The sequence below is a fragment of the Bombus vancouverensis genome, unplaced genomic scaffold (genome assembly GCF_051014615.1).
Source record: "Bombus vancouverensis nearcticus unplaced genomic scaffold, iyBomVanc1_principal scaffold0035, whole genome shotgun sequence".
Lineage (NCBI taxonomy): Eukaryota > Metazoa > Arthropoda > Insecta > Hymenoptera > Apidae > Bombus > Bombus vancouverensis.
This window is the reverse complement of record NW_027468926.1, coordinates 507,974-534,080: the sequence shown is the minus strand read 5'-3', so window position 1 is coordinate 534,080 and position 26,107 is coordinate 507,974. Positions and strand designations below refer to the sequence as shown.

Genomic DNA, 26,107 nt, shown 5'->3' with positions numbered 1-26,107 from the left:
AAAAATATCCAAGGAAGTACCATTAGGAAGCAATGAAATTCAGAGCTTCTGTGGTTATTCCTTTTTCTGATTGTTTCTTATCTTTGCCCAAAATGGATGATTTCTATATCAAATTGTTTATTCGTATTTTTTTTTTAATATTCCTTGAGATTTTCAATCAACTCGATTTCGAACTTTTTACCACCCGATCTTCTGGTTGACGTCGTTAAGAAAGAGGAACGAGTGCACAGGAAGCATGGTCGGCGTGAGCATGATTAGATCCGGTCTGCCCGATGACCTTGCCAGTGATAATAGCGGTTCGTTAAGCTGGTTGCAGTCTTGGTTTGCTTCTGTTTCGATTTCCAGCGAACTCGTCAGCCGGCATGGCTTCCGAGATGCTCCCCCTGAAACAAGTCGAAGGGAAATAATTAATGGACTCTCTGTTCGATTGTACGTGGATGAGAAGCTGACCGTAAAAAGAAATATACAAATACGATTAGACAATATAATCCGAACCCCTTTCGGTTTGATCTGAAGGTTTCTTTTTCTAGATGGAACCAAAGATTCTTATCTGGTTTATGGTGAGCTAAGGAACTCTTTGAAAACAGCATTTATAACTTTCGAAAAAGAGACAGGTACTGAGTATTTCTTGCGCGAACAATTGAATAATTAATTCGTTCTCTAAATATCCTTATTTGTTGTTCCTAAAATACATAATGATTGGAAGCTTATTACGGGAAACGCAATCAGCCGCTGATATCATTGAAGTCGAAACGCCATTAAAACCATATTACGATTCGCATGCGACATGCTCCATTCATGAAAACACAAAAGCAATAAACAAGTACAAATCAACGAAATAAATCCTCCGAGAACGAGACGTTACAGGAATTATACCATTGCGAGGATACAAAAGACTTGCTCATGAGCTACTTCCTTTAAGTAGTCGAGCGGTGTATTTTCCGGTCGTTAACTTCCATATAATGGGATATTAAAGAGTACGGACACAACGCTGCTATTTTTTAACTGTTCATTATCAAATTACGCAGCGGGAATCGTTGCAACGACAAAACTGTAACGACTCGTACCTGCGTATCTCCCATTTAGCTGCGGTAAAAGCTGACTTATCTGCGTTTTTTTTTCACATCCTCGTTACGGAAACCAGGAAAAGTGATTCACAATACAGTTTCTAACTGTACTTCTCGCGATTCTTTCTTAGAAACAAGCAATTGCTTCTTTTCAATTTCCTAAACCTATAATAAAACAGTCCATTCCTTGAATAGAAATTAACTTTAAAACTTTAGGCGCATACATTGTACGTATCGTGTGTATGTATTTTGATTTGAAAAGAAACGCGGCAAACGCCTTTGAAAAGACGTTAGGTTTTCAACACCTTAACTAACTTAATTCCAGCGAGTCGTAAATCTGCTGCATCTCCAACATCTGAATATCCATCTTTTACAATGACTTGTTCTCCAATTTATTAAAATTACATCTCTCCCGTTGCACCGACCTTCTTTAAAGGTTCCCGCGGCAGGTTGAACCCGCATCACGTATCTTCCCTCTTCCTTCCACCCCCTGTTCCCTTTCTCTTTCTATCGGGCGGGAAGAGCGGGAACGCTTAAAACGCGCGAATCACGCGAGCGCCTCACGATTTGCGAAACATCACGTGAAAATCACCGATCCTATCTCCGTGCGCGCGGTGCACCGTGGGGGTAACGATTAAATCGACAGGATATACTTTATTGGCTATTCCGTTATTACAGGCTGTAGCTGACGGGGAAATAGTCATTATGGATCGATGAACTCCATTGTAACAACGCACCTTCGAATTGCATCGGAAACGCTTCTGTATTGCGTCCACCGTATAACCTATCATCGTCTGTTTAGGGTAAATCAATGGATCGGAAGTTACGTTTCTATGTTTCTCGCCTGTCAGTATAACACTGTGCAAGAGATACAGCAAGATCCTAAAATCATTCGAGTACAAGTAGCGTAAAATGGTCGTTTAAATTTCAATAAATTAACTATTCATACGTTAATTGTACGCGGTCAGGATTAAGGGGTACGGCGATGGAGAAGATTTTGTTAGCTAGATGTTGAGTAAATAATCGAAGATGATAATTTTATAAATGTTTCGTATTTATGATGATGGAAAAGATTTAATTTGAGTTACGTTACGTTTGAATAAGATAGACTTTTCCAAGAGTAGAGGATTTGTAGAGATAGTGGACGTAATAGTAGTATGATTTAATACTTGATGTGTCTTTTTTTTCTTTGACATATAGGTCACTGTGGGGAGTAATATTGATCTAGATATAACTATCTTTTCTGAGAAGTACGTATATGCTTATGGGAACTATGTTTGGTTAATCAATAGAGCCATTCCTTTGAGAAATTGAATGTAGAAGAATTCGACGATATTTTGCCTTGTTTCAATGGTACATCATTTTAAAGAAACGCCTGCGATTATAGTATATAATTGCACATAGGTATATGCAAAATTGCATTTTCAAATAATTAAATCAAAAATATAGATTTGTTAAAGATCTTTCCTTTTAATCAAATTCGTCCAACAACCCCATTCTCGTCAAACATAAAATGAACGGTGCCTTTCTCAAAGAAACAAGAAGAAAATTGCTGTCGTTCTAAAGTTCTTCTCCATTGCTAAACTACCGTTCGTGTTTCTAGTTACACTCCAATTATTCGATTGTAAGAAGCAAGCAATCCCTCAATCCAAGCGCTAGATATAGTTTCTCGAGTAGTTCTCTTCAATACCGTTATATCGATGAATTGTGAATATCAAGCGCTCGTCGTTCGAGGAGATTACCAATATTTTCTTCCTTAACAATATTAATTACGAAGTTTCGATACCGTTTATGACATTAAGATCTCTTGATAAAGTTGTATCGTTAAAATCTTACTGTTCCTAGGGAAAATATATAGTTAATATATATAGTTAAATATATGTCGGAGATGAAAGGACACCGGAACCTTCGGATAGCCCCGCAACATTGCAATCTAAAGTCTACTATAACTGTAACTAAACTATTGTAGTTATTCAATCCGATTGTAATTGTTCGAGATTAGTGACGGTGAGCTTTGGCTCGAGGCGACAGTCTGTCGCCCAACGTAGCCGCGGTCAAGGGATGAACGCTTTGCCCAACAAACATATGGAATAATTCTATAGCTCTCCTTAAAAGAAATATTCGTGGCAACACGTGACAGTAAACATTCCAACGGTTTCTGTCCCGTAGCTCGCCACACGCTGACCCTATTCTTCGAGTAAGATGATTACCAGATGTCGATGCGTCTCCGCAGTACATGTTCGGCTAGCCCGAGGGCCCGTAATAAATCTTACGCTTTAGTTAACTAAAGTCCTTCAAACAGACATACAGTCTTTGTCCCAACTACGGGAAGATAGGGGAGACATATTTTTCAACGAACGACGTCTCCCACTAGCAACTTTCCCTCGAGGGCGGCTAGCATCCTTTTCTAACCACCGATATGGAGATTGACCAATTAGCAGCAACGTCAATTTCCCTTACTTCCTAAACGAAGGCTTTCCTCGACGAATCCGATGATCTTGTGTCCTTAGACACACCCCAGTATAGTTTTCCTCTGTGGAATCATCGGGACGGGACGGGCATTCTTGGACGCGCTCCCGTCGACTAAAGAGTAACGTCTTTACGCTCAGCAATTATCGTTTACGAGTCAGACTTAGATTCAGCGAGAACGCCTATCTGTCATCCCGTTGACCGCGGCTACGTTGGGCGACAGACTGTCGCCTCGAGCCAAAGCTCACCGTCACTAATCTCGAACAATTACAATCGGATTGAATAACTACAATAGTTTAGTTACAGTTATAGTAGACTTTAGATTGCAATGTTGCGGGGCTATCCGAAGGTTCCGGTGTCCTTTCATCTCCGACATATATATAGTTAAAACCGGAATATATATAGTTAAAACTTCCAGAGGAGCATCTCGCAGACAAATTATTGATTGTTAGTGTCGATTGACTGTAATCGACATTTGGTGCGTGAAGTCGTATGTTTCGTGAACCTGCGTTGATGCAGGGATTCTGTTGGAAATCATAAACTAAAGAGCCACTGGTCAAGGTGAAAGAGGTTCAATAAATCCAGTGTTAGTGTAATTTGACACTTTATGTGCACCGGGTGTATGCAAACAGAGTTTGATGTTCTGAACACCACGGTTGTAAGATTTTATTGAGACCCCAGTATTGTATCTGCACGGTGTGACCCTCTGTTGATGATTGCCCTCTCCACCAGCCGTTTAGTCTCATCTGTCTATCGTGCCTTACCGGCCAGGGGGTTTCCCTAACATCTAAGATATCAGATTTGCAGCTCGGAGAGGACAGATAATGCGGAATATCCCAAAGAAGGGCAAGGTACTGGCCGAGCCCCAAATCACTTACATAGAATTACTTACATAGAATTACTTACATAGAACAATCACTTACATAGAATTTTTTTTTCTTTTTTCTTTCCTTTTCTTTTCTTTTTTATTTTCTTGTTGAAATTATAATTAATTCTCACGTCGAGAATTTTCAGTTACTTTACTTAGTATTATGCAGTGTTAGCTGATTATTAATAATAAGTTAAGACTTATTATAGATAAATATAATTTACTCACATAGAATAAATTCATTTAATTAATTATGAGATTAATTCACTTACATAATTATGACATACAAGTAAATTTTATAACCACAAATTTTTAAATGTTATACTTTGAATCTGTTCTTACATTTAATTTTAATTTTAATTTAAAAAAAAACCTTACAGCCAGTACCTCTAAAATATTCGATAAAAATTCTGATGAAACATTAATTGAAACATCTAAACGCAACAGAGAATGGATATAATTATACAATTTTCCAATATTTCAACATTCATTCATGTACACCGATTTTTATTATCACATTTGTTTCATATCTGAAGAATATGTATTTGTTGGCATCAAAATATTCTCTGTTTCAATCCTTGGTCATTTTAGATCGAGACTTCAAAATCTTCTTGATTAAAATTCTTAAATTTTTTTAAATGAGAATCATTAATTAGAGGACAAAAAGTTGTTTCAATTATTTGAACATTCTGCTATTCATACAATAACATATTTCATTTTAAATTAAAACGAGAATAAATACTATTGTGTATAAATTTAATAGAACGACACACGTGATTTGTAGTCAACACTGTGACAGTTTGTGCAATTACCTTTTAATCGAGTGGAAACGAGAGCATTTTCAAATTTCTATTAACCAAAGGTATTATCAATCAATTTTAACAATGATTGAAGGTTGCAAAATTAAATATAAAATGATTTATTAATAGCATACGTAGTGTTAAATTTGAAAACAAGCAGCGTATCTTTTAAGAATAATAAAGACACCAGAAAATAAAGATAATATTCTAATTACATTGCAAATTAATGAATAATTTAAGAAATGTATTTTTGTTATATTAATGTATCACAGATTCTAGGTAAAGTATTAATTTAATTTACTTATTACTTAGGAGATTGTATTTGAAATATAATTACAATTTGTAAGGTGTAATCAGCACACCTTTAAGCTAGTAGATATTTGGTAGCAGTTCTCAAGTCTTTGTGCAATATAGCACAATTGAGTTTAACCGAGTTTAATCCCTTTGACCAGCCAGTTTCCAATTTCATTTATGGCATAATCTCCTGACAATTTCATGCCCTTCAGAAGAAACACAATGTCCTATTATCGTTTTGTGATCGTTGAATATGATCACTCTAGCGTTTTAATCTCCTTTCTATGTATGATGCGGGTATACCGTTTTCTGTTGTTTTTAGATTCAAGTGACGAAAACTTATGAAATGATATTTTAAGTTTAAACTGATCAATTAATTTAATTAATTGATTTATTGTAGCAACAATGGTAAATTGTTTAAATAGAGAAAGAAATTTACAACGAAAAATGTATGAATGTAATATTTGAAATCTAAAATGATAAATTATTGTGCGAAAGTAATAAAACTCGCAATGTCGGCACATGGTCTCATTAGAACGTGTTTAACGAGCGTAGCGTAGGCGTGAAAATGAAAACGTTGAGGCTCTCGTGGTGTAAAAAGGCTACATTCCTCATAAAAATACAAGAAATGAGAGGGAACGTTCGCCCTTGAACACATAAAACCAAAAAAAAAGAATAGAAAAGGAAAAAAACCACAAATTTTAGTGGAGCTATTTTACTGAAACTTATTATATCATTTTAACAGCTATACATAAAACGTTGAATTATTTCCTTACGCGCAGAGCAATTTTATTTCAAATTTCTAGCTTCAGAATGATAATTACGTATTTGTAATTATCAACAAGCTTTAAAAATATGGAATATTCAGCCAGATGAAATATAGGTAAAGTATTTAGAAGAAAAAAGATTGAAATGTTTTATGTAAAACGATTAAATTAAGTGGTCGAGTTTGAAAATTTGACTCGGTTTAATAATTCAATGGAAAAATATTCGCCCTATGAAAAAAAATTCATGTTCCTGTCGATATATCGGCGAGGTGCTCCTCTACTTTCGACTGCTCTGCAATTCAAATGCAATACTCGAATATACATGGCGAAAGAAATGGAAATTGAGTAATTTAAGGGAACCAATTACTCTCGCGTCGACGTAACTTCAAAATGTTTCACGTGTCGGTGTTTGCGAAATGAAGTTCGTCGTTATCCGATTAACACGCTTGCAGATGCGTTCCTTTTGTTGCAAAGTAAATGAACAAATTGTGAACAAATAATGTTTACAATTACATCAAAATTAATGTCCTAAACTTTACCAAGAATTATTAAAAGTCCCTGCGTATTGCTTACGTAATGTTGATATTGAATAGTACCATACATAACCTCAACATTATGATACTTTCAAACATCGCTAAACAAGTAGTGCGAACGATGTCGAGTAAATATTCACTATGTAAAAAGTATTTATAGATAAAAAGTATGGGAAATATATAACCGAATGTATTTAACTTTTCCAACATTTTAGCATTTCGCTTGGCGTTGGTACAACTTGAAGTAAATGAAGTAAAACGCAAAAATGTAGAGCGGGCAGTTTCCTACATTTCTAGCGCAAAAGAGCACAATGCTGAAATTATAGCTCTTCCTGAATGCTTTAATTCACCATATGGAATACGTAATAATTTGTTTTTTTTTCAATAATTTACCATGTGTGTAACAACTATATAGAAAAAAGTAAAAGTAGACAAATTACCTTACCGTTTATACTTCCATAAAGATTGTGAATTGAGTCGAGAATATAGGATTTCCCCATTTTCATGATTATCGTGATTTTTGTATAAATATATTTTTTAAGATACTAATAATTAGATACTTATAAATTAGTATTATCAATTATTTTGCATTTATAATTCCGCCTCTAGTATAAGTGTTAATTGAAAACTAACTTTATGTTTCAAAAAGTACTAGCAAAGTCGTTGAGTAACAAGCCACTAACACAAATAGCATTGTCGTAATTAAATATTTCTAAATATTCATTTTTCATTTTGAACCTGTAGAAACAATCTATTATATATACTATTAGCTAAGCAATTGCATATTTAATTAAGTCGAAATATAAAACTTAGTTATTTTAATAATTTAAAAAATAAAAAACTGACAAACATTTCAATTTAATTTATGGTTGGAACAAAAGACAGTTATTTTTCATTAATTGAAATATTGCAATGCAGAGTACTTTCCAAAATACGCCGAGAGTATTCCTGATGGTGAAACGAGCCAACGCTGTAGTTGGTGGTACGATGCCTGAAATAGAGGGCGATAAATTGCACAATACCTGTACTATTTGGGATCCCGATGGAACTTTGATAGCAAAACACCGAAAGGTAAGTAATATATTCCTTTATGGCTTTGAATTTGAAAATATTGGGGTGAAGAAAGTGACTCTATCTAGGAATAATTTAGGAATATACATATGTACATACGTATACTATAACCAATTCTATAATTTACGGTTTATAAAATACGTTATGATACGGGAAACGCCCATTTTTGTTGTAATGTGTAATACAAATTTTTCACATACTTAAAATATTATTATACTTATTTTTTCTCCTTTTTAAACATTATTAAATGATAAGATTTTTTAATAAAAGAAAGTGATAAAAACGCTGTCAGTTATTAAATAAAAAATAATTAAAGTTTAGGAGTTGGTAACTTTGATATTGAATTACAAAAGTTGCAGCAATAGAATTAGCGACCACATTTTTATGTTATTAGGTACATCTATTCGACATCGACATTCCTAATAAGATTACTTTTCGAGAGAGTGATTCACTCAGTCCTGGTAACTCCCTAACGACGTTCCATGTGAAGGGCTGCAAAATAGGTATTGGCATTTGCTATGATATTAGATTCGAGAAAATGGCACGCATTTATCGGAACAAAGGTACAGTAACTTAATCGATCAATACTTAACTAGCAAAAAATTAAATATCTTTCTTAAATATATTCTATATAAAATTAATATAATCTGTAACTCTGTATAAAAAGAAGCTTAATTTAAAAAACCAGTATATTTGCTGAAAATGAAACAAATAAAAGAATTAAAAGCACAATAAGAGGACTGTCCTCGCATATTCAGAAATGATGGAATGTGAACCGTCCAACTACGAAGTTAATTGGTATTCGGTGGCTCCATATTTCCTGCTTCTCTGGGTTAGGTTGCCAAATGCTGATATATCCAGCGGCATTCAATATGACCACTGGACCACTGCACTGGTCATTACTTCAGCGTTTCAGAGCGAATGATAATCAATTATACGTTGCCTGCATATCACCGGCTCGTGTTCCTTAAGCAAGTTACGTCGCATGGGGACATACACAGTTGACCAATCCCTGGGGAAAGATTCTTTACGATTTGGAAACTCAAGAGAATATGGCAGTCACCGATATCAAAAAAAAAAAAATTTCAACAAATAAATAAAAAAAAAAGTCACCGATATCGGTAATTTACAGCTTAAAATTAAAAGCGAGAGATCCATGATGTAATTAATTTTTAGTCTCGTTAATTTATCGATTTAGCCATCTTCCTCTGTATTTGTTGAATTTATTAGTAAGCATTACTTATTACTTCGTATGTTTCTTTTTTCTATCAGATCTAAAAGTTGTTGAGGAAGTAAGGGCTCAGATACCTACATTTTCTCAGAGACGTACAGATTTGTACGACACTGTCTGTAAGAAGGAGTAACTCTACACTAAAACAGAAAATGTTTTTTTATAATATTTCTACTACCATATCCTTTTTTTGTGAATTATTACTAATTTCTTATCATTTGTACTGAATGAATGACTCAATTAAGAAAACCAAAACGTTATAAATAATAATCTGTATATCTTGTGTATCAACATGTAATTGGATATTATAATAATATAGGAATGCTGTAATAATATAGGATAATAATATAGGAGAATAATAATATAGAAAAAAATACATGCTTTTAAACACCTTTAATATCGATCACATAAATTGTTATAATTCACAATGATTACGCATACATAAAAGACCCCTTGATAGTAAAATTTACGATCAAAAGGCAATTACGTATCGTTTAACAACATTTAATTTATAACACCTTTTAAACATTTAGACAGATTAACACATAACACTTCTTATATATAAACATCAATTCGAAGTTATCAGCTTGGAGAAATTGGTCGATTAATACCTGTAGATTGTCTGTCTCGATGAAAGACTTAAAGAGAGCAAAAACATGATAATGCCGCTAATATAATATTCCTTCTTTCTTGTATCTGTCTGCCTCTCAGGTCGTTTTACTAATTACAATAAGTAATTTCGACTTCTTTGCGCTCTCTTTTAACGCATTCGAGACCGAAAGAAATTCATATCAGTCAGTAGGCAAGGGTATAATATACATATTTTATATATAACTTATGTAGTAATGTATATATCTTGTTAATTTCATATTTTTTTCAATATAGAGTTATTATATATATATATAACTGTACATAATACATTATAGAATAACATAGTATATAATTTTATATTTTAAAAATATGAGGCATACTATTTAAGATTGTCATCGATTTAAAATCAAAGTATGAAAAGGATACCCTGGAGAGAGTAAAACACAGAATCATTCCAACTAAACATTCAGATCGTACCGACACCTAGGTATCATCTTACAATTAAATCTCGGTCTCGAATGGATTAAAATGAAATACATACTTGCAGCTTCAACATCTTCAATATCGAGGAGATTCAAACTTTACAAATATATGTAAATTGCGATGTAAAACAAAGCGATGTAAAAAGGGAAAAAGGAGGAAAGAAGGAACAGGGAAGCAAAGAGAAGAAACGAATTTTTCATTTTCTCGAAACCATTTTCAGGAAGACCATCCAAGTAATTGATGTCCTCTGTAATTATTTGTTAATCATGCGCGGAATCAGAACGATTCGACCTCGTTCGAACGCAAATCGTTACTAGAGTAGAGACGGGAATTAATAATTCGTGTCAATTGTTCGATCGTGTTCACAAATTCAAATGCGGTTGAGTGGCGGAAACCATTTATAACACGTCCCATACAGCGTAGATCGCATACACGTCTTAGGATGTATTTTTGGTACTTATATATACTCTATATATATTCTTACTCTATATATACTTATATGTACTCTATATATATTCTCTATCTTAGATATACCATAAAATATTTCGTAAAATCGCGTATTCGTGTCTAATGTCAGGGATTCTCTTTCCATAATTCTGCGTTTTCTATATTATCTTTCTTCCTTATCAGTAGGCATTCTCACAATTTCTGATTAATACTGCTCGTACAGGAATGTTAGGTTTTTGACGTTGTAAAATTTCACGTGAAATAATAATGCCTATATATTGACTAATTTATCAATTAATTAAATCCGTGTATATCAAGTTTTCTATAATTTAGTACTTTCGTGTAACTACAGAAATTTGATGCCATATAAAACTTGATTAAAACAGCGATTCATTAGGAAACGAGAATAATGATGCAAATATTTTTTGTAGCCATTATATAGGATTTCGATCGCATAATTAATCAGTATCAACTTACCAGTCTTTAACGGAAGAATGGAAAGAAGGGTAGGCGGTACACAGACCGCAATTATCATCATTTTCACGTAGACTGTTAAAATGCCGTACATCTTCGTTGGTCGTTAGAAGTAGCGACGAGAAGCGTAAAAGAAGTCTAGTAGTAGTGTAGGTACAGCACTAGCCAGAAGTATCTGCGACAGAAATCAGAATACACTCGTTTTCGCATGGTTGGATCAATTTCGCGTGGGACTAACCTGATTGAACCTAACGCGGGATAATTGCTCAACTCACGACCTTAACCAGCCCGCTTGATTCTCTGTAAATGCTTGAAATTGACGCTTGGATTCTTTCCAGATTAACTAGCTTTGCCCCCCCTCCCGTTATCTATTTTCTTAGATCGACTTAGAATGGATCGAACAAAGGCACAAAAGAATTCGAAGAAAACAACAACTTATTATCCAAATTGTTCATCGAGGGTAATCAATGCTGTATACTTCCTAGAATTAGGATGAATAGGGATTTGGAGAAACCCACCGGCCATGTCCAGAATAATAAAATATCTCGCTTTTGCAATCTCGCGACTCGATCCGCAATGAGGGGTAAAGGATACCGATCCGCGACCGTATATTTATTTAGTTCTCGAAAATCTGCCTATCATCTATCTGAACCATTGTTCGTCTTCACGAGTAACACGGGGCTCGCGAACGGTGAATTACTAGGCTTTATGATTTTTGGCTGTAATTAAATGGCTTGTTCTATCACGTACTACTCTGCGCTCGCGAAGTCTATTAGGATCAATTAATTGTACTTCTAACTGTCCTGTATTTTTTTTGTACGAGTACGTAGGGAACCCATAACGGATGAATCTCTAAATTTTCGAAAAGAAAGATTAATCGACTTTTATCACTACCACGTACCTCATTGTCAATTTCATTGACATCGATCTCGTTTTCAGCGGTTTTATTACGGGCATGAATTATTTTTGTTTTACACATAGCGAGGCTAGTTTGTGTAATATTACGTCAAGATCTTGGCTTAAAATTTGACGAGCAATCGCGATATCGTATTTTTAAATAACTATCAGCCAGGACATGAAAAATTTATCTCTAACCACTAACACCTGCAACGGACAAGATTTGAGCGATACGTTTAGTACCAATATCTCTTATTCCTCACATTACTACTATATCAATCGTTCTTTTGCCAGAAATTCTCATGACTACGGATTCTTTAATTAGCGAATACTCGGCTCCGAAATCGGGGTAAAATGGAAACGACTCACCCGGATGGCTTGATCTACCAGTTAGCGCGTCCACTACGTAGAAGTCGATTCGACACTCGGTATTGAAATTATATTCAGGGCACTGCTTTGTAAAGGATTTTCCTCCATAATCAGATTGGTAGCTGCGCATCATGCAGCGGAGTCGAAAAATTGTTAGATTCCACACTCGACTTTTTGCACTAGCGACGGAATTAACTCGCGCACGATGGTCGTAAGCTCTTGCACTGTTATAACCGGCACTGATCCCACTTCTGATGTCGGGTTTACATTAGAATTAGGGTTAGGGGTGTGAAACGAATCTTCGTTTGGGTTACACGTTGTCGTTATGCAATAGAGAAGACATTGACTAGTGTAAATACGATTATTATAGAACCGGACAAGTAACCGTGGTAGTTAGGTACTCGAGAAACTAATGACAATGATCCTAGGTTCAATAACGAATCCGCGGTCGACGGGATGATAGATGAACGTACTCACAAAATCTAAGTCGCACGCGTAATATTCACTGGTCGTAAAGAGTTACTCCTTTCATCAATGAGATCGCGAGCGAGAATGCCTTTCCCGTCCCGATGATGCCACAGAGGAAAACTATAATGGGGTGTGTCTAAGAATACGAGATCATCGGATTCGTCGAGAAAAGCCTTCGTTCAGAAAGTAAGGGAAATTGGCGTTGCTGCTAATTGGTCAATCTCCATATCGGTGGTTAGAAAAAGATGCTAGCCGCCCTCGAGGGAAAGTTGCTAGTGGGAGACGCCGCTCGTTGAAAAATATGTCTCCCCTATCTTCCCGTAGTTGGGACAAAGACTGTTTGTCTGTTTGAAGGACTTTAGTTAACTAAACCTTAAGATTTATAACGGGCCCTCGGGCTAGCTGAACATGTACTGCGGAGACGCATCGACATCTGGCAATCATCTTACTCGAAGAATAGGGTTTGCGTGTGGCGAGCCACGGGACAGAAACCGTTGGAATGTTTACTGTCGCGTGTCGCCACGAATATTTCTTTTAAGGAGAGCTATAGAATTACTCCATACCTTTGTTAGGCAAAGCGTTCATCCCGTGACCGCGGCTACGTTCGGCGACTGACTGTCGCCTCGAGCCCAAGCTCATTATCACAACTCTCGAACAATTACAATCGGATTGAATAACTACAATTGTTCAATTACAGCTATAGTAGACTCTAGGTTACAATGTTGCGGGATTATCCAAAATTCCAAAGGCTCCGGTGTTCTTTCATCTCCGACATATATATACATATACATAACTGTGTGCGTATATATATAATATACAGCCAAAGTTCAGCTCTCAAGTGTACGCAAAACTTTTATGTTCATTTTACGCTATACCAGTATGTTTCATGAATTTGTTTGCTAACAGTATCGAAACAAATAACAAGCAGAGGACGAGCTATTCGTGAATTGTTTTGCCAGCGTGTACGCTCCCAATATTTTCTATTTGAGAAAACATACTTGTTGCTATTGCAACTACAAATATCTTTACAGTCGACGCTTTTGTCGTGAATCATTGGCTAACATGTAAAATCGAGAAAAAACATGGTTTATTGTGATGGAAATGTGGAAAGCCGCAAAACCGATATAGAAGGGAAAATAAAGGAAAGGAAGGTAGGGATAAGTAGAAGCTTGGGGCCAAGTTTAATTCACTGAAACCGAGCTGCTTGTATTATCACAAAACAAAATTGCCAGTACGTCATTTCCGTACTCTCGTCCTCGCGAAAATGGTTTTGCTCGTTAAGAAAAAACGAAGAGACAGGGAAGAGAGGAAAAAGCAAACGGAGAGCGCTTTTAAAAAGCTAGCGAACCGTGTGTTACCACAACGAGATACGCGGTGCTATTTGTCGCTTAAAATTGTGTCGCAACTCGTTTTTGAGATCTTTGCCAGGGACGCGTTAAAACACGCTGCAAATATATTTCTGGCTTTTCTGGGGTTTAACTGAAATATGACAAATAACGTTGTAAAACATATGTACTTATGACTTACAGAGTAATTGAGTGTACAAAATATATAGTATACAAAATAGCCAGCGATTTAGGGCTTTAAAAGATCAAAAGAAAAGAAAAGAAAAGAAAAGAGAAGAAAAGAAAAGAAAAGAAAAGAAAAGAAGAAAGATAATATGTTGTGGCAGTCTAAGTCGATCTAAGAAAATAGATAAAGGGAGGGAGGGGCAAAGCTAGTTAATCCGGAAAGAATCCAAGCGTCAATTTCAAGCATTTACAGAGAATCACTATTGAAAGTTCAAAGGCCGACTAGTGAGCTTCATCCTATCTCATTTTTTAATCAGGCGATGGTCTAATCTTGTCTCGTTAGCTACAGACTCTTTGGCGAGCAGCCTGAAACTTGATCCAGTTTCGAGAAAATGAAAAATTCGTTTTTCCTCTTTGCTTCCCTGTTCCTTCTTTCCTCCTTTTTCCCTTTTTACATCGCGTTAAGACCCGTTAAATAATATTGACTGCCGTGGACGCTGGCTGAGAAGTGCACTTTATAACTAGCTTTAAAATCACTGACGTCGATGAGGACAAAGGTAAGTTAGAGGGTCATTTATCTGAGCTGGTGTTATTCCGCTGTGCAAACTATTTCCGGCCAGTACCTTTTATGTACTTTCGCTTCCGCTAACAAGCAACGCGCCATGTCCATCACTGTTCTATTATACCTTTCCGCTGTCCCGTTTAATTCATGTACGTACGTTGGGCAATTATTTATTCTTATACCTTTATCCCTAGCAAATTTATAAATTCGACTATTTAAATATTCTTTACCATTATCGCATCTTAATATTTTTAAAATCTTGCCCGTTAAATTTTCGGCTTCATTTACGAACTGTACGAAAGAATCAAAGACCTCATCTTTTGATTTTATACAATAGATCCTAGCTATTTTACTATAATCATCGATAAATGAAATGAAATATTTTTCTCCATTGAATCCGGTAGTCTTAAAGGGACCACATACGTCCGTATGAATAATTTCCATTATTTCCTTAGCCTTAGTTCGATTATTTTTGAAAGGTAAGTTATGCATTTTGCTTTCTATACACACCCTACATTTCAAAAGTTCCTTTTCAAATTCATTCGGTATGCCAGTCACTAGCTGCTCTTTACCCAAAATCTCTAAATATTTAAAATTTACGTGTCCTAGCATCCTATGCCATCTTTCCTTTTTACTCATACCACTACGTTCGGCGCTGTTTACTAAGTGCTTCTTCCCTTTCAATATACTTTTTATTCTATATGTCCCATTCTCTTTGAACGCTACAGCTGTAAGTATATTATCCTCATCTATTACTTTCGCAATATTTCCTTTGGAAATAACCGTATTCTTATAGTCTGTTAGTTTACCTAAACTAATCAAATTTGCGGACATTTCTTTCGCGTAAAATACTTTCCTCATATTTATTTTATTTTGTTTTTCGAATGCTTCAAAATGACTTATAACATTCCCAACTTTTGTCGCTTTTATCGGTCTATTATCGCCTAAATATATATTTACCGGTTCTTTTAGGTCGATAGATTTATCGAAATAATTTATATTATTAATTATGTGATCGGTACAACCGCTATCTAATAGCCACACTATTTCGTTCTTACTTATCTCATTCGTCTCACTGCTGTTTGCTGCGTGCGCCGTTACTGTCCATATGCCTGCTCTTGAGTTTCCATGCTCGCCCGTGCCGGTTCTTGATTGACGATGAATGTTTCCACGTCCTCTGCTCGTATTGCCTTTGTTCCCTCTTCCTCTGTTTCGACCACGTGTTGGCCCATGCCAATAGCCGTTACTGCTTCCCGCTTGGACGCCATTTTGACACTCTCTCGCAAAGTGTCCTAATCTTCCACATCTGAAGCATCCTTCCTTTTTTGCAGAAAAGGCGTTGATTTGCCTTTCTCCTCGATTGGATTTATTTTTCTTCTCTGCTATCTCTATTTTATTTTTCACATACGCTACCGTTTGATTCTCTTCTTTCAATGCGTCTATTATGTCCGCTATGTAGCTGTATTCTTCGGGTAACGTATTCAGCATGTAATTCAGCTTTTCCCTCTCACTTACCTGTGCGCCCGCACTTTTTAATTCATTGATTAATTTTTCAAAATCGTTAAAGAATGATGCTGAATCACTGTAGTTCTCCAGTCTTATGTTTTCCAATCTCCTTCTGCATACGATCTGCAGTGCCGTCGACTCTTTCAAGTACATTTCATCGAACCTTTTTATTATATCATACGCCGTTTTTCCTTCCCTAACATACTCCAATTGTCTGTTCGATATTGCGCTATAAATTATATTTATCGCCTTCAAATCCTTTTTGTCCCAGTCTTCATCGTCTCTTCCGTTCCTCATTCTAGTTGTAACAACCTCGCATTCCTTATATTTGAGAAACATCGTGATTCTTTGCTTCCACATTCCATAATCCTCACCATCGAATATAAGTATCATGATTTCCGATCTCTCCATTTTAATTGATTCTTCTTTTTTTTCTTTTCTTACTCAAGCGTTCCTACGTGCTCGAAGTATATTTTTTCCTCTGAAAGTTTTTTTTTTCTTTACTGAAAACTCACTCGCAAGATCGTAACCACGCACTAAATATCTTGCAAAACTAGTAACCACGCTCTGCTACCATGTTAAGGAAATTCGAGGATTTGGGAATACAAATTATTGACTATATTTCACACACTACAGTTATACATCTATATTACACTCTGAAGAACGTCTTGCACGCACGCTTGTCGCCAACGGACTATCCTAGATTCTTCTAACATCTGGAAACAGTCTTTTGTCTCCACTAAGACCTTGACGCCCTCTAACCCTTACACACACACTCTCATGTACAGTGTAAATGTATCACTTCCCTAACAACTATCATAGGCGTAATTGAACAATTGTCGTCATTCGATCCGATTGTATTTGTTCGAGATTTGTGATAATGAGTCGCCGAACGTAGCCGCGGTCACGGGATGAACGCTTTGTCTAACAAAGGTATGGTGTAATTCTATAGCTCTCCTTAAAAGAAATATTTGTGACGGCACGCGACAGTAAACATTCCAACGGTTTCTGTCCCGCGGCTCGCCACACGCAGACCTTATTCTTCGACTAAGATGTTTGCCAGATGTCGATGCGTCTCTGCAGTACATGTTCAGCTAGCCTGAGGACCCGTTATAAATCTTAAGATTTAGCCAACTAAAGTCCTTCAAACAGACAAACAGTCTTTGTCCCAACTACGGGAAAATAGGGGAGACCTATTTTCCAACGAACGACGTCTCCCACTAGCAACTTTCCCTCGAGGGCGGCTTGCATCTTTTTCTAACCACCGATATAGAGATTGACCAATTAGCAGCAATGCCAATTTCCTTTACTTTCTGAACGAAGGCTATCCTCGACGAATCCGATGATCTCGTGTTCTTAGACACACCCCATTATAGTTTTCCTCTGCGGCATCATCGGGACGGAAATTCATTCTCTCTCGCGATCTCATCAACTACAGAGTAACGTCTTTACAATCAGTGATTATTTCACGTTTTACCAATAATGAGTCAGACTTAGATTTTGTGAGAACGTTTATCTATCGTCCCGTTGACCGCGGATTCGTTATTGAACTTTTTTTTTTTGTACGTGGAGAAATCCTCATGGACATTCCGCTGTTGTAGTAATTGCGTAACAACAGAGTAGTGTCGGACTCTTACCGACTAAAACTCCACGATGACCGTCCTTACACGTATGACAGGGGTGCTCCAGGAACCTCTTATGAATTAACTTCATTTGCACTTCCTTCACGCGTTCTCTTGTTCTAGCCAGTCCTAATATTTCCTGGCTATTGAATTGGCGTTAGGCCATTACCCTGGGGGGCATTACCCCTAGCGCTGTCTCTCCTTATTGATATTCACCAGAGGCTTGTCTTGTGTGCTTCGACCATCGGCGACCAAGGGCGAAAAATGGCTTCGGCGCGTCTCCTCTTCGTCAACGCCTCACGGAGCGGTCACCCATCCTAGACCGCTCCGTGACTGCTGCTGCTTAACTTTCGTGATCGGCCGGGAACGGGTGTTTCCAGCGCGGCTTACGGCGTTGTTTATTAAACCCAAGATACAACTTTAAATACATTTTGGTATTCACAATAAACGGTGAATTTATGTAATGATGTTTTAGGCAAAGGTACCGATACGCAACGGTACGACGTAGCATATGTCCAGGTATGAGCCTCCTTTTGGGTAAGAAGGTAGCTCGGAATTGTATAAGTTTGTTTTGTAATGGATGCTTTTATTGTCTAGCCAGTTTCTAATGAAGTTGCCTCTCGTGTTGTTTATTTCGTTTTTCCAGCTTGTATGTTTCGCGTTAAGGTCTCCTGCTATTATATAGTAGTTTTCCGGTTTGTTGAGCTGTAAGAGTTCGAAAAGATTATTGAATTCGTAGTTAAATTCTTTCTGGTTTCCGTAGGTTGCGTAGGCTGCAGTGATGAATAAATTTTCCTTATTGCTTATTTTTATTTTTATGATCGTTGTTTCTGATGTTTTGAAACTTGTTATTTTGTCAATTAGAATTGTTTTGTATTTTATAGGGTTTTTTATGAGGATCGCTGTTCCTCCTCCTTGGCTGGCGTTCGGTCTGTCGTGTCTTATCATGGAGTAGTTTTTGAAGTGTACATTGTGTCTTTTGTTTAGTTTTGTTTCTGAGATGAGTACCATATCGGGGGTGTCTTTATTTATTAGGGTTAGCATACTGTATCTTTTTTGGTTTGAAATTAAAGAGTTAGCATTTATTGCAATAATTTTCAGATGTTTTAGGTTGAATTTATGTGTTTTTTGCTGTAATTGTTGGTTTAGTGGATTTTGGTTATTCGTCATTTGTACTATTGAAAGTGCTGAAGATGGCGTCGAATCTTTCTTCGTGCGTTGATAGTGTTTTTTTATTTCATTCACTTGCATTTGTTATTCTTTTAACGCTTGGAGAATACCTTTTTTAAAGTCTTCAATAACGTTTATAATGTTTAGATGGGGGGAGTTATCGATTGTAATTGAGCTTTGGATGAACTCGGATCTAAGTTTGTTAATTGTGATGTGTTTTCGATGTAGTGTATTCGTACTTGTAGTGGATTCGTGCGTTCCTCTGCGGTGCATCTGGTGGGGTGTCCGTCCGGTGCTCGGTCCCCCCGTGGCGATGCTGGTGGCGCTGGGCCTCCTGGGTTGTACGATGAGGCCTGTCGCCCCTGCGCTGTTGATTGTTTTGGTGGTATAATGGGACTGTGTTTTCCCATTTTGCCTCGTAATGTTTCGTTTTTCTTTTTTATTAGTTCTAGCGTTGAGCTCGAAGTAAAGTAGTTAGATGGTCCCGGTTGTGGATGAGGTACTGTTTCAGATTGCAGTATACTGAATCTGTTTTTTGTTATGATCGCTGGAGGCGAGATAGCTCTTATGGGCTTCATGTTTTTGATTTCTTTAGCCTTTTCTTCTTGGCTGGAGTGATAGTCTTCAATTGTGTTTTCTAGGATGTTTACTAGTCTTTTCGTCCTGGCAACCAGGTTTGGTTGTGGTGTTGAGTTTCCGCTTCTTTTGAGCGGAAAGTCTACAACTATTGTTGATTTCTTTGGCTGCTTTTTGTGTGATTATTTTTCTCTTGATGGCTTTTTTATTGGGTCCACGGTGGGCTCCGTTTCGTTGCTTTTGACTTCATTATCGGTAACTTCTATCTTTTTATACAATTTTATTTTGACTTATTTTATTTTATTTTCTTTTTATTCTTATTTGTATTTATAGAGATGATGTCAATGCAATATTTTTTACTTCTTGTCACTTCTTGTCACTTATTCCTTCTACTTTAGTGAATGTTCGTGAACTTTGACGCGCGCACTGAGAGGTCCGTCCTGCTCGGCGGTCTACAGTCAACTGCGGCTAACGGCGTTGACACGTCGTTATTGAACCTAGGATCATTGTCATTAGATTCTCGAATATCTAATTAGCACGGTTACCTGTCCAGTTCTACAATAATCGTGTTTGCACTAGTCAATGTCTTCTCTATTGCATAACGACAATGTGTAATCCAAATGAAGATTCGTTTCACGCCCTTAACCCTAATTCTAATGTAAACCCGATATGTAAAAAAACATATAAAAACATATAAAAAAATATTCCATGTATATATTAAAAAGGTAAGATATTTACCTTTAAGGTAATGTTAGCTATTATTCTTCCATAATATGTGTATATATACTATTGTCTTATATAATGCACATATATATAGATATATATTTGTCGGACAAGGGTCAGGAATAAGGTTGTGGGCGTTTGATGAATCTTCATTGGAATCGGCCATCGTCCTGTTATAACGAAGGTACCGTCTGTTAATACGAGTATGGATGCTACCGACTCGACAATCAACCGCAGCGGTTGGACACTCGCGATACTAGTGATGTTGGTCTTAGGTTCAATAACGAATCCGCGGTCAACGGGATGATAGATGTACGTGCTCACAAAAATCTAAGTCGGACTCTTTGCGAAAACGTGGAATATGTACCGAGCGTACAGACTCTAAGTAACTCGCTAATACGACCTCACGAGAGAATGATGATGCTCCGTCGCGAAGATGCTGCAGAGGAAAACTATGATGGGGTGTGTCTGAGGACACGAGATCATCGGATTCGTCGAGGATACCCTTCGTTCAGAAGGTGAGGGAACTTGGCGTTGCTGCTAATTGGTCAATCTCCAAATCGGTGGTTAGAAAAAGATGCTAGCCGCACTCGAGGGAAAGTTGCTAGTCGTTCGTTGAAAAATAGGTCTCCTCTATCTTCTCGCAGTTGGGACAAAGACTGTTTGTTTGAAGGACTTTAGTTGGCTAAATCTTAAGATTTATAACGGGTCCTCAGGCTAGCTGAACATGTACTGCGGAGACGCATCGACATCTGGCAATCATCTTACTCGAAGAATAAGGTCTGCGTGTGGCGAGCCGCGGGACAGAAACCGTTGGAATGTTTACTGTCGCGTGCCGTCACAAACATTTCTTTTAAGGAGAGCTATAGAATTATTCCATGCCTTTGTTAGACAAAGCGTTCATCCCGTGACCGCGGCTACGTTCGGCGACTGACTGTCGCCTCGAGCCCAAGCTCATTATCACAACTCGCGAGCAATTACAATCGGATTGAATTACTACAATTGTTCAATTATAGCTATAGTAGACTCTAGGTTACAATGTTGCGGGATTATCCAAAATTCCGAAGGCTCCGGTGTTCTTTCATCTCCGACATATAGATACATACTACTACCATATGTAATATACTAGTGGAAATGCTAACACCATGTACTTATGCTATGAATTAATATTAATACATAGTAATAGACATTAATACCGATACTAATGCTATAGGATATTAAACATCATCCTAATAATGTTACTTTTGATAATTAAATAATTAGTTTCGTAGTCAGGGATTTCCACCTTTTGCACTGAGCGCAGGCGTGTCTGCTTAGTTACTCTTGAGAGATTCAATGTTTGTCCAGGCAAGGGCACTGACGAAACGTTTGAATAAGCAATATGCATATAGTAAGCATTAATATTCGGCAATGCATTAGGGCAGATATTGTATTATTGTATCTACAGATACAATTTTGGTGGGACAAATAGAGATTATGTTACTGTATCTACAGATACTTGTCCTACCAAAGTTGTCCACTTGGAACATCATTGTTATTCCAAATAATAAAGGAAATTGTTACATGCGAAAGTTGTAAGGTATAACGAATGAAGAATTCGCCATTCGATTTATGTAACAGCCGAAATTGCAACATATACTAGGCTGTACCGCTACCCACCGATGAATCAAGAGAAGTTACAGAATCAATTTGAAGCTCTGTTATTCCAAGAAACAATTAGACCGTCCACTTCACCGTATAACTCCGCTTTATGGATTATATCGAAAATATCGGACGCTCGTTACACTGAACATTGGCGCATGATAATTAATTTTTGTGTACTGAACGAAAAAAACAAAGCGACAGGTATCCACCATCTCAAATTACCGAAACTCTGGACCAACTGAGAGGTGCAAAGTATTTCTCAATGTTTGATCTGGCAAATGAATTTCAACGTTTAATATATCTGGTATTAATTCCGTGAAATATAAATTCAAAATTGTTTGAATGATATAGTAATCTACTCTTCAGCTCTATAGGAAGTCAAAATTTGAAGATTGTTGAATCATCTCAAAATTCGCGGATTTACGGCGTCATTGACGATGTCAAACCAGGTCCAAGGAAACTCCATGCGATAGAAAATTTTCTTACTCCAAAGTCAGAATCCAACAATCCAGATCCAAGGACATGTAACAATTCTTAGGATTGACAAGTCACATATTATCGTCGTTATCATAGACTATTTTGTTACGGCAAAATCATTGATTTAACTGCTAAAAAAAGAGATCCGTTTGAAATGGATCGATGAACAATAGAAGCAGTTTGAAAATCTGTAACACTATATTATCCAGATCTCAACCATCCAATTTTTATCATTACCGACGCTTTAGATCATACAAATATTGAGTGCAGTATTGAGCCAAGATGAAATTGGTCCCGATTTATCGGTTCCATATGGTTCACACAATTTATACCCAATCGGAAGCAACCAACACAACAACGAAATACGTTGGTGCAAAGTTAATCGAAACCACATGGAAGGCGATACAAACTCATACGATTCATTTACTCTAATAGCACACACAACACTAACCAACAATCATCTCACGTTAAGTCTGAACAATAAATAAAATACTAATCATTCACAAAGGGATCTAATAACGTTGGATGAAGGAGAAACCGAAGAAGCTACTTTACTTGAAAATCCCAACCCATTGAGTGAAATAGAGAAATCACGCGATCAAAGCCTGCAATCTCGTCCATCTCCTCAGCTTATAAGAATATAGATCCCACAAATTCTGGAAAGTACTTGAACGCAGTTGAGAAGCATTATTCCCGATTACTGAGAATCAGATCTGAATCTCCGAAGATTCACAACCCGTGGAAGAAGAAGATAATCGCGAACCCTGTAAAATAAACATATCCGGAGAAATATTAAATGTACATATTAAATGTAAACGGTTTCCCTTTATAGCGATACATATTTCTCCGGAGTCATCTGCTAAGGAGAATCCGCAGGAAGGACAAATTATTATCACTACCATTCAGCCGTTCAGAAAAATTTCCATGAATCTAAAATAAATTTGTCATAAAATATATCTTTGAAGAACTAAAGGACGAAAATTCCACGTGAGCATCACAGGGCCGTGTTTTCAAATTATGGATAATCTTGCGGAATTCACTTTTATGAGTTAGACATGATCAACAGTTGCGCAAGATGCGGCGAGAACTCGACGACGAAACGTTATCATTGATTGAAACAAACTTTACATAATGTGCCGGTATTAGTTTCTAGTGCGGTACAAGAATCGAGAGCAGAAGAATGAAAGACATGGCGTGTCGTACAGAAAATAGAATCTTACTAAACCAAAGGCGACTTTAACAGTACCACTAAAATACTTTGACATAGACCTCGGTCTCATTGACCGAGCAATGGAAACGATATCTTCAACAGATAAATTTCCTGTTGAAAATAACAACGTGAGTTCGTGCTCGCCATCCATATGCAGATGCGTTAGTTATAAGAAATAGTAACTAGAAGATAATCTTACTTACAATCGATAGATTTAACACTAAACCTACCGACATTTCGTATTACCTATTCCTACCAGGCGCGGTTAAAATGACCGCTGATTTAAAAAGTAATAGTTTTTATAATTTAACTTAAATAATGGTTAATTTATAACCGAATGTATATAAAATGATGATCTGTCAGAAAATATCGTCCAAATTCACTTTTATTTAATTTCAATTATAGACTTAAATAAAATTACACTTTAATTTATATAGAGATATCTTATTCAACTCCGCTGCATTTTTTACAAATTATCTTTTTATCAAATGTACATTTGCCGCATACATATTTCCTGCATGTTGAACAGATTTTCATAGTTTTGTAACCTTTACAATTTCTTACTTGACAAGTTTTTCGTGATAATGTATCTGAACTTGTTAATAGTTTTATAGCATGATTTTCTTCCCACGATTCTGTATACTCAACAGCGAGCTCCGTAGCTAATTGGAATTAAAATTCCTGTCTTGAAATATTTTTATCTGTTGTTTCTTTATACAAAATCCAGGCATTTATTCCAGCTAGGTCCAAAATGTTGAAAAATACCTGGAGGGGCCACCTACAAGATTTTGACTTCACACTGTATTTCCTTGACATCTGGTCCACTACATCTATTCCAAATTTTGTATCATTATAAAATCTAATCGTTTCCAGTATACGTTTATTGCTTTTTTCAATTTCTATCGCTTTATGCATGGAACTTATCACAAACACTTTTTTTCTTAGTTTGCGTTTATTCACCGTAAAAGAAATTTGATTCGAAATATAAAATTTGCTTGAAAACAGAGTCATTTTGTCCTTTCAATCTTTGACCATCTTTGGCAATTCCCGTTTATTTTCACGAATTGTTCCAACGATTGTAGTTTTTCTTGCGAGTAGCTTTGTGGCCAGTGATGCACTCGTAAAAGAATTATCTGTTGTTAGGTTCCTTCCACATCCTGTGAATGGTTCCATCAACGTCAGAGCAACGAATTCTCCAAGTGGAATTGAATTTTCTCTCTTCTCATCCTTTCCCAAATAGGGAAATCCATTTATTGCTATTTATTTATTTATACTTGCTATTCACATCACACGCCAACCAGAATTTTATGCCGAATTTGCCTGGTTTGTTCGGCATATACTGGGCAAATCTACACCTAGTCTTCGACGGAAACAACTGCTCATCAATAGTAATATATGCACCAGGTTTATAACACTTTTGTGAATTCTCTATAAATCGGTCCCACATTGTAGATACCATTGCAAATTTATTGGATCGTAAACGCTGGCTTCTTTCGCTCTCTTTATCAAATCGTATAAACTTCATAATTTCAGTAAAATCATTCTTGCTCATTGTTTTTGAAAAAAATGCAGGTCCCCAAATTTTATTCCACAAATATGAGATATCTAAGTTCTTTCCCTGATATGCACCGCGGGCATATAGCAGAGCAATAAATACATCTAGTTTTGTTGTATCTAGCTCCTACTTAGTCCCTAATACTGTAAATGCATCTTCTTTCGTACATTTTATTACATGATTCCTTGTACGGTGATCAATGATAGGATAAAATGCTGTCTTTACTTGTCCTTTCACTATATGCCGTTTAGTATATCCTGTCAGACCTGAGACACTCCTAAAACTATTATGAACTGGTATCCTGCCAGGTTTGGAACTTGCATTTAGTTCTTTCCAAACTGTTCCATCGAGCCCAGTTTCGATACGTTGTTTCTTTACGCCAATCTTACGTTCTGCTGTGAATGATAATTTCTTTCTTTTTTGCCCTGGACGTGAACGCTCATTGATAATATTCTCCTCTTCATTATTGCTGTCTAACTTTGATTCGGTTGTAAATAGCTTTTCATGTATTTCCATGCTGTTTTCAGTTGCTGAAGTTTCTTGTTCATCGCACACTGTACAGACTTCTGCTATGTCCATTATTTTTTTAATCATTTTTTTTTGCAAAGTCTTGACATTTTTAGGGTAAATATTTACCACAGAATAACGCTATGTATGGAATACAAAATTAATGTCAAATTTTATATGCTTTACTATTTCTTTTATAACCACTTTACACAAAA

At 36.5% G+C, this 26,107-nt stretch overlaps 2 protein-coding genes across 3 annotated transcripts in view; one reads left to right on the top strand and one right to left on the bottom strand.

The window, feature by feature from the left end:
* Window positions 1–9,432, top strand: part of LOC117165664 (omega-amidase NIT2-like) — a 76,079-nt gene extending 66,647 nt beyond the window's left edge. Inside the window, exons 1-5 of one of the 2 annotated variants that reach the window (XM_033348981.2) lie at window positions 6,887–6,926; window positions 7,014–7,160; window positions 7,717–7,869; window positions 8,264–8,432; window positions 8,707–9,432. In XM_033348981.2, the coding sequence (XP_033204872.2) occupies window positions 7,152–7,160; window positions 7,717–7,869; window positions 8,264–8,432; window positions 8,707–8,840 (465 nt within the window). In that variant the 5' untranslated portion in view covers window positions 6,887–6,926; window positions 7,014–7,151 and the 3' untranslated portion in view covers window positions 8,841–9,432. Of the gene's footprint in view, window positions 1–6,886; window positions 6,927–7,013; window positions 7,161–7,716; window positions 7,870–8,263; window positions 8,433–8,706 lie in introns of those variants that run through there. The other variant, XM_076626921.1, reaches the window with a different exon arrangement.
* Window positions 9,433–25,511: 16,079 nt separating this feature from the next.
* Window positions 25,512–25,979, bottom strand: LOC143304431 (uncharacterized). Its single transcript, XM_076626907.1, has one exon. The coding sequence runs from the start codon at window positions 25,977–25,979 to the stop codon at window positions 25,512–25,514; it is 468 nt and encodes a 155-aa protein (XP_076483022.1).
* Window positions 25,980–26,107: the final 128 nt, after the last annotated feature.

Coding starts and splice junctions, on each gene's coding strand:
- LOC143304431 (XM_076626907.1), bottom strand. CDS start 25,979: ATGATTAAAAAAATAATGGACATAGCAGAAGTCTGTACAGTGTGCGAT.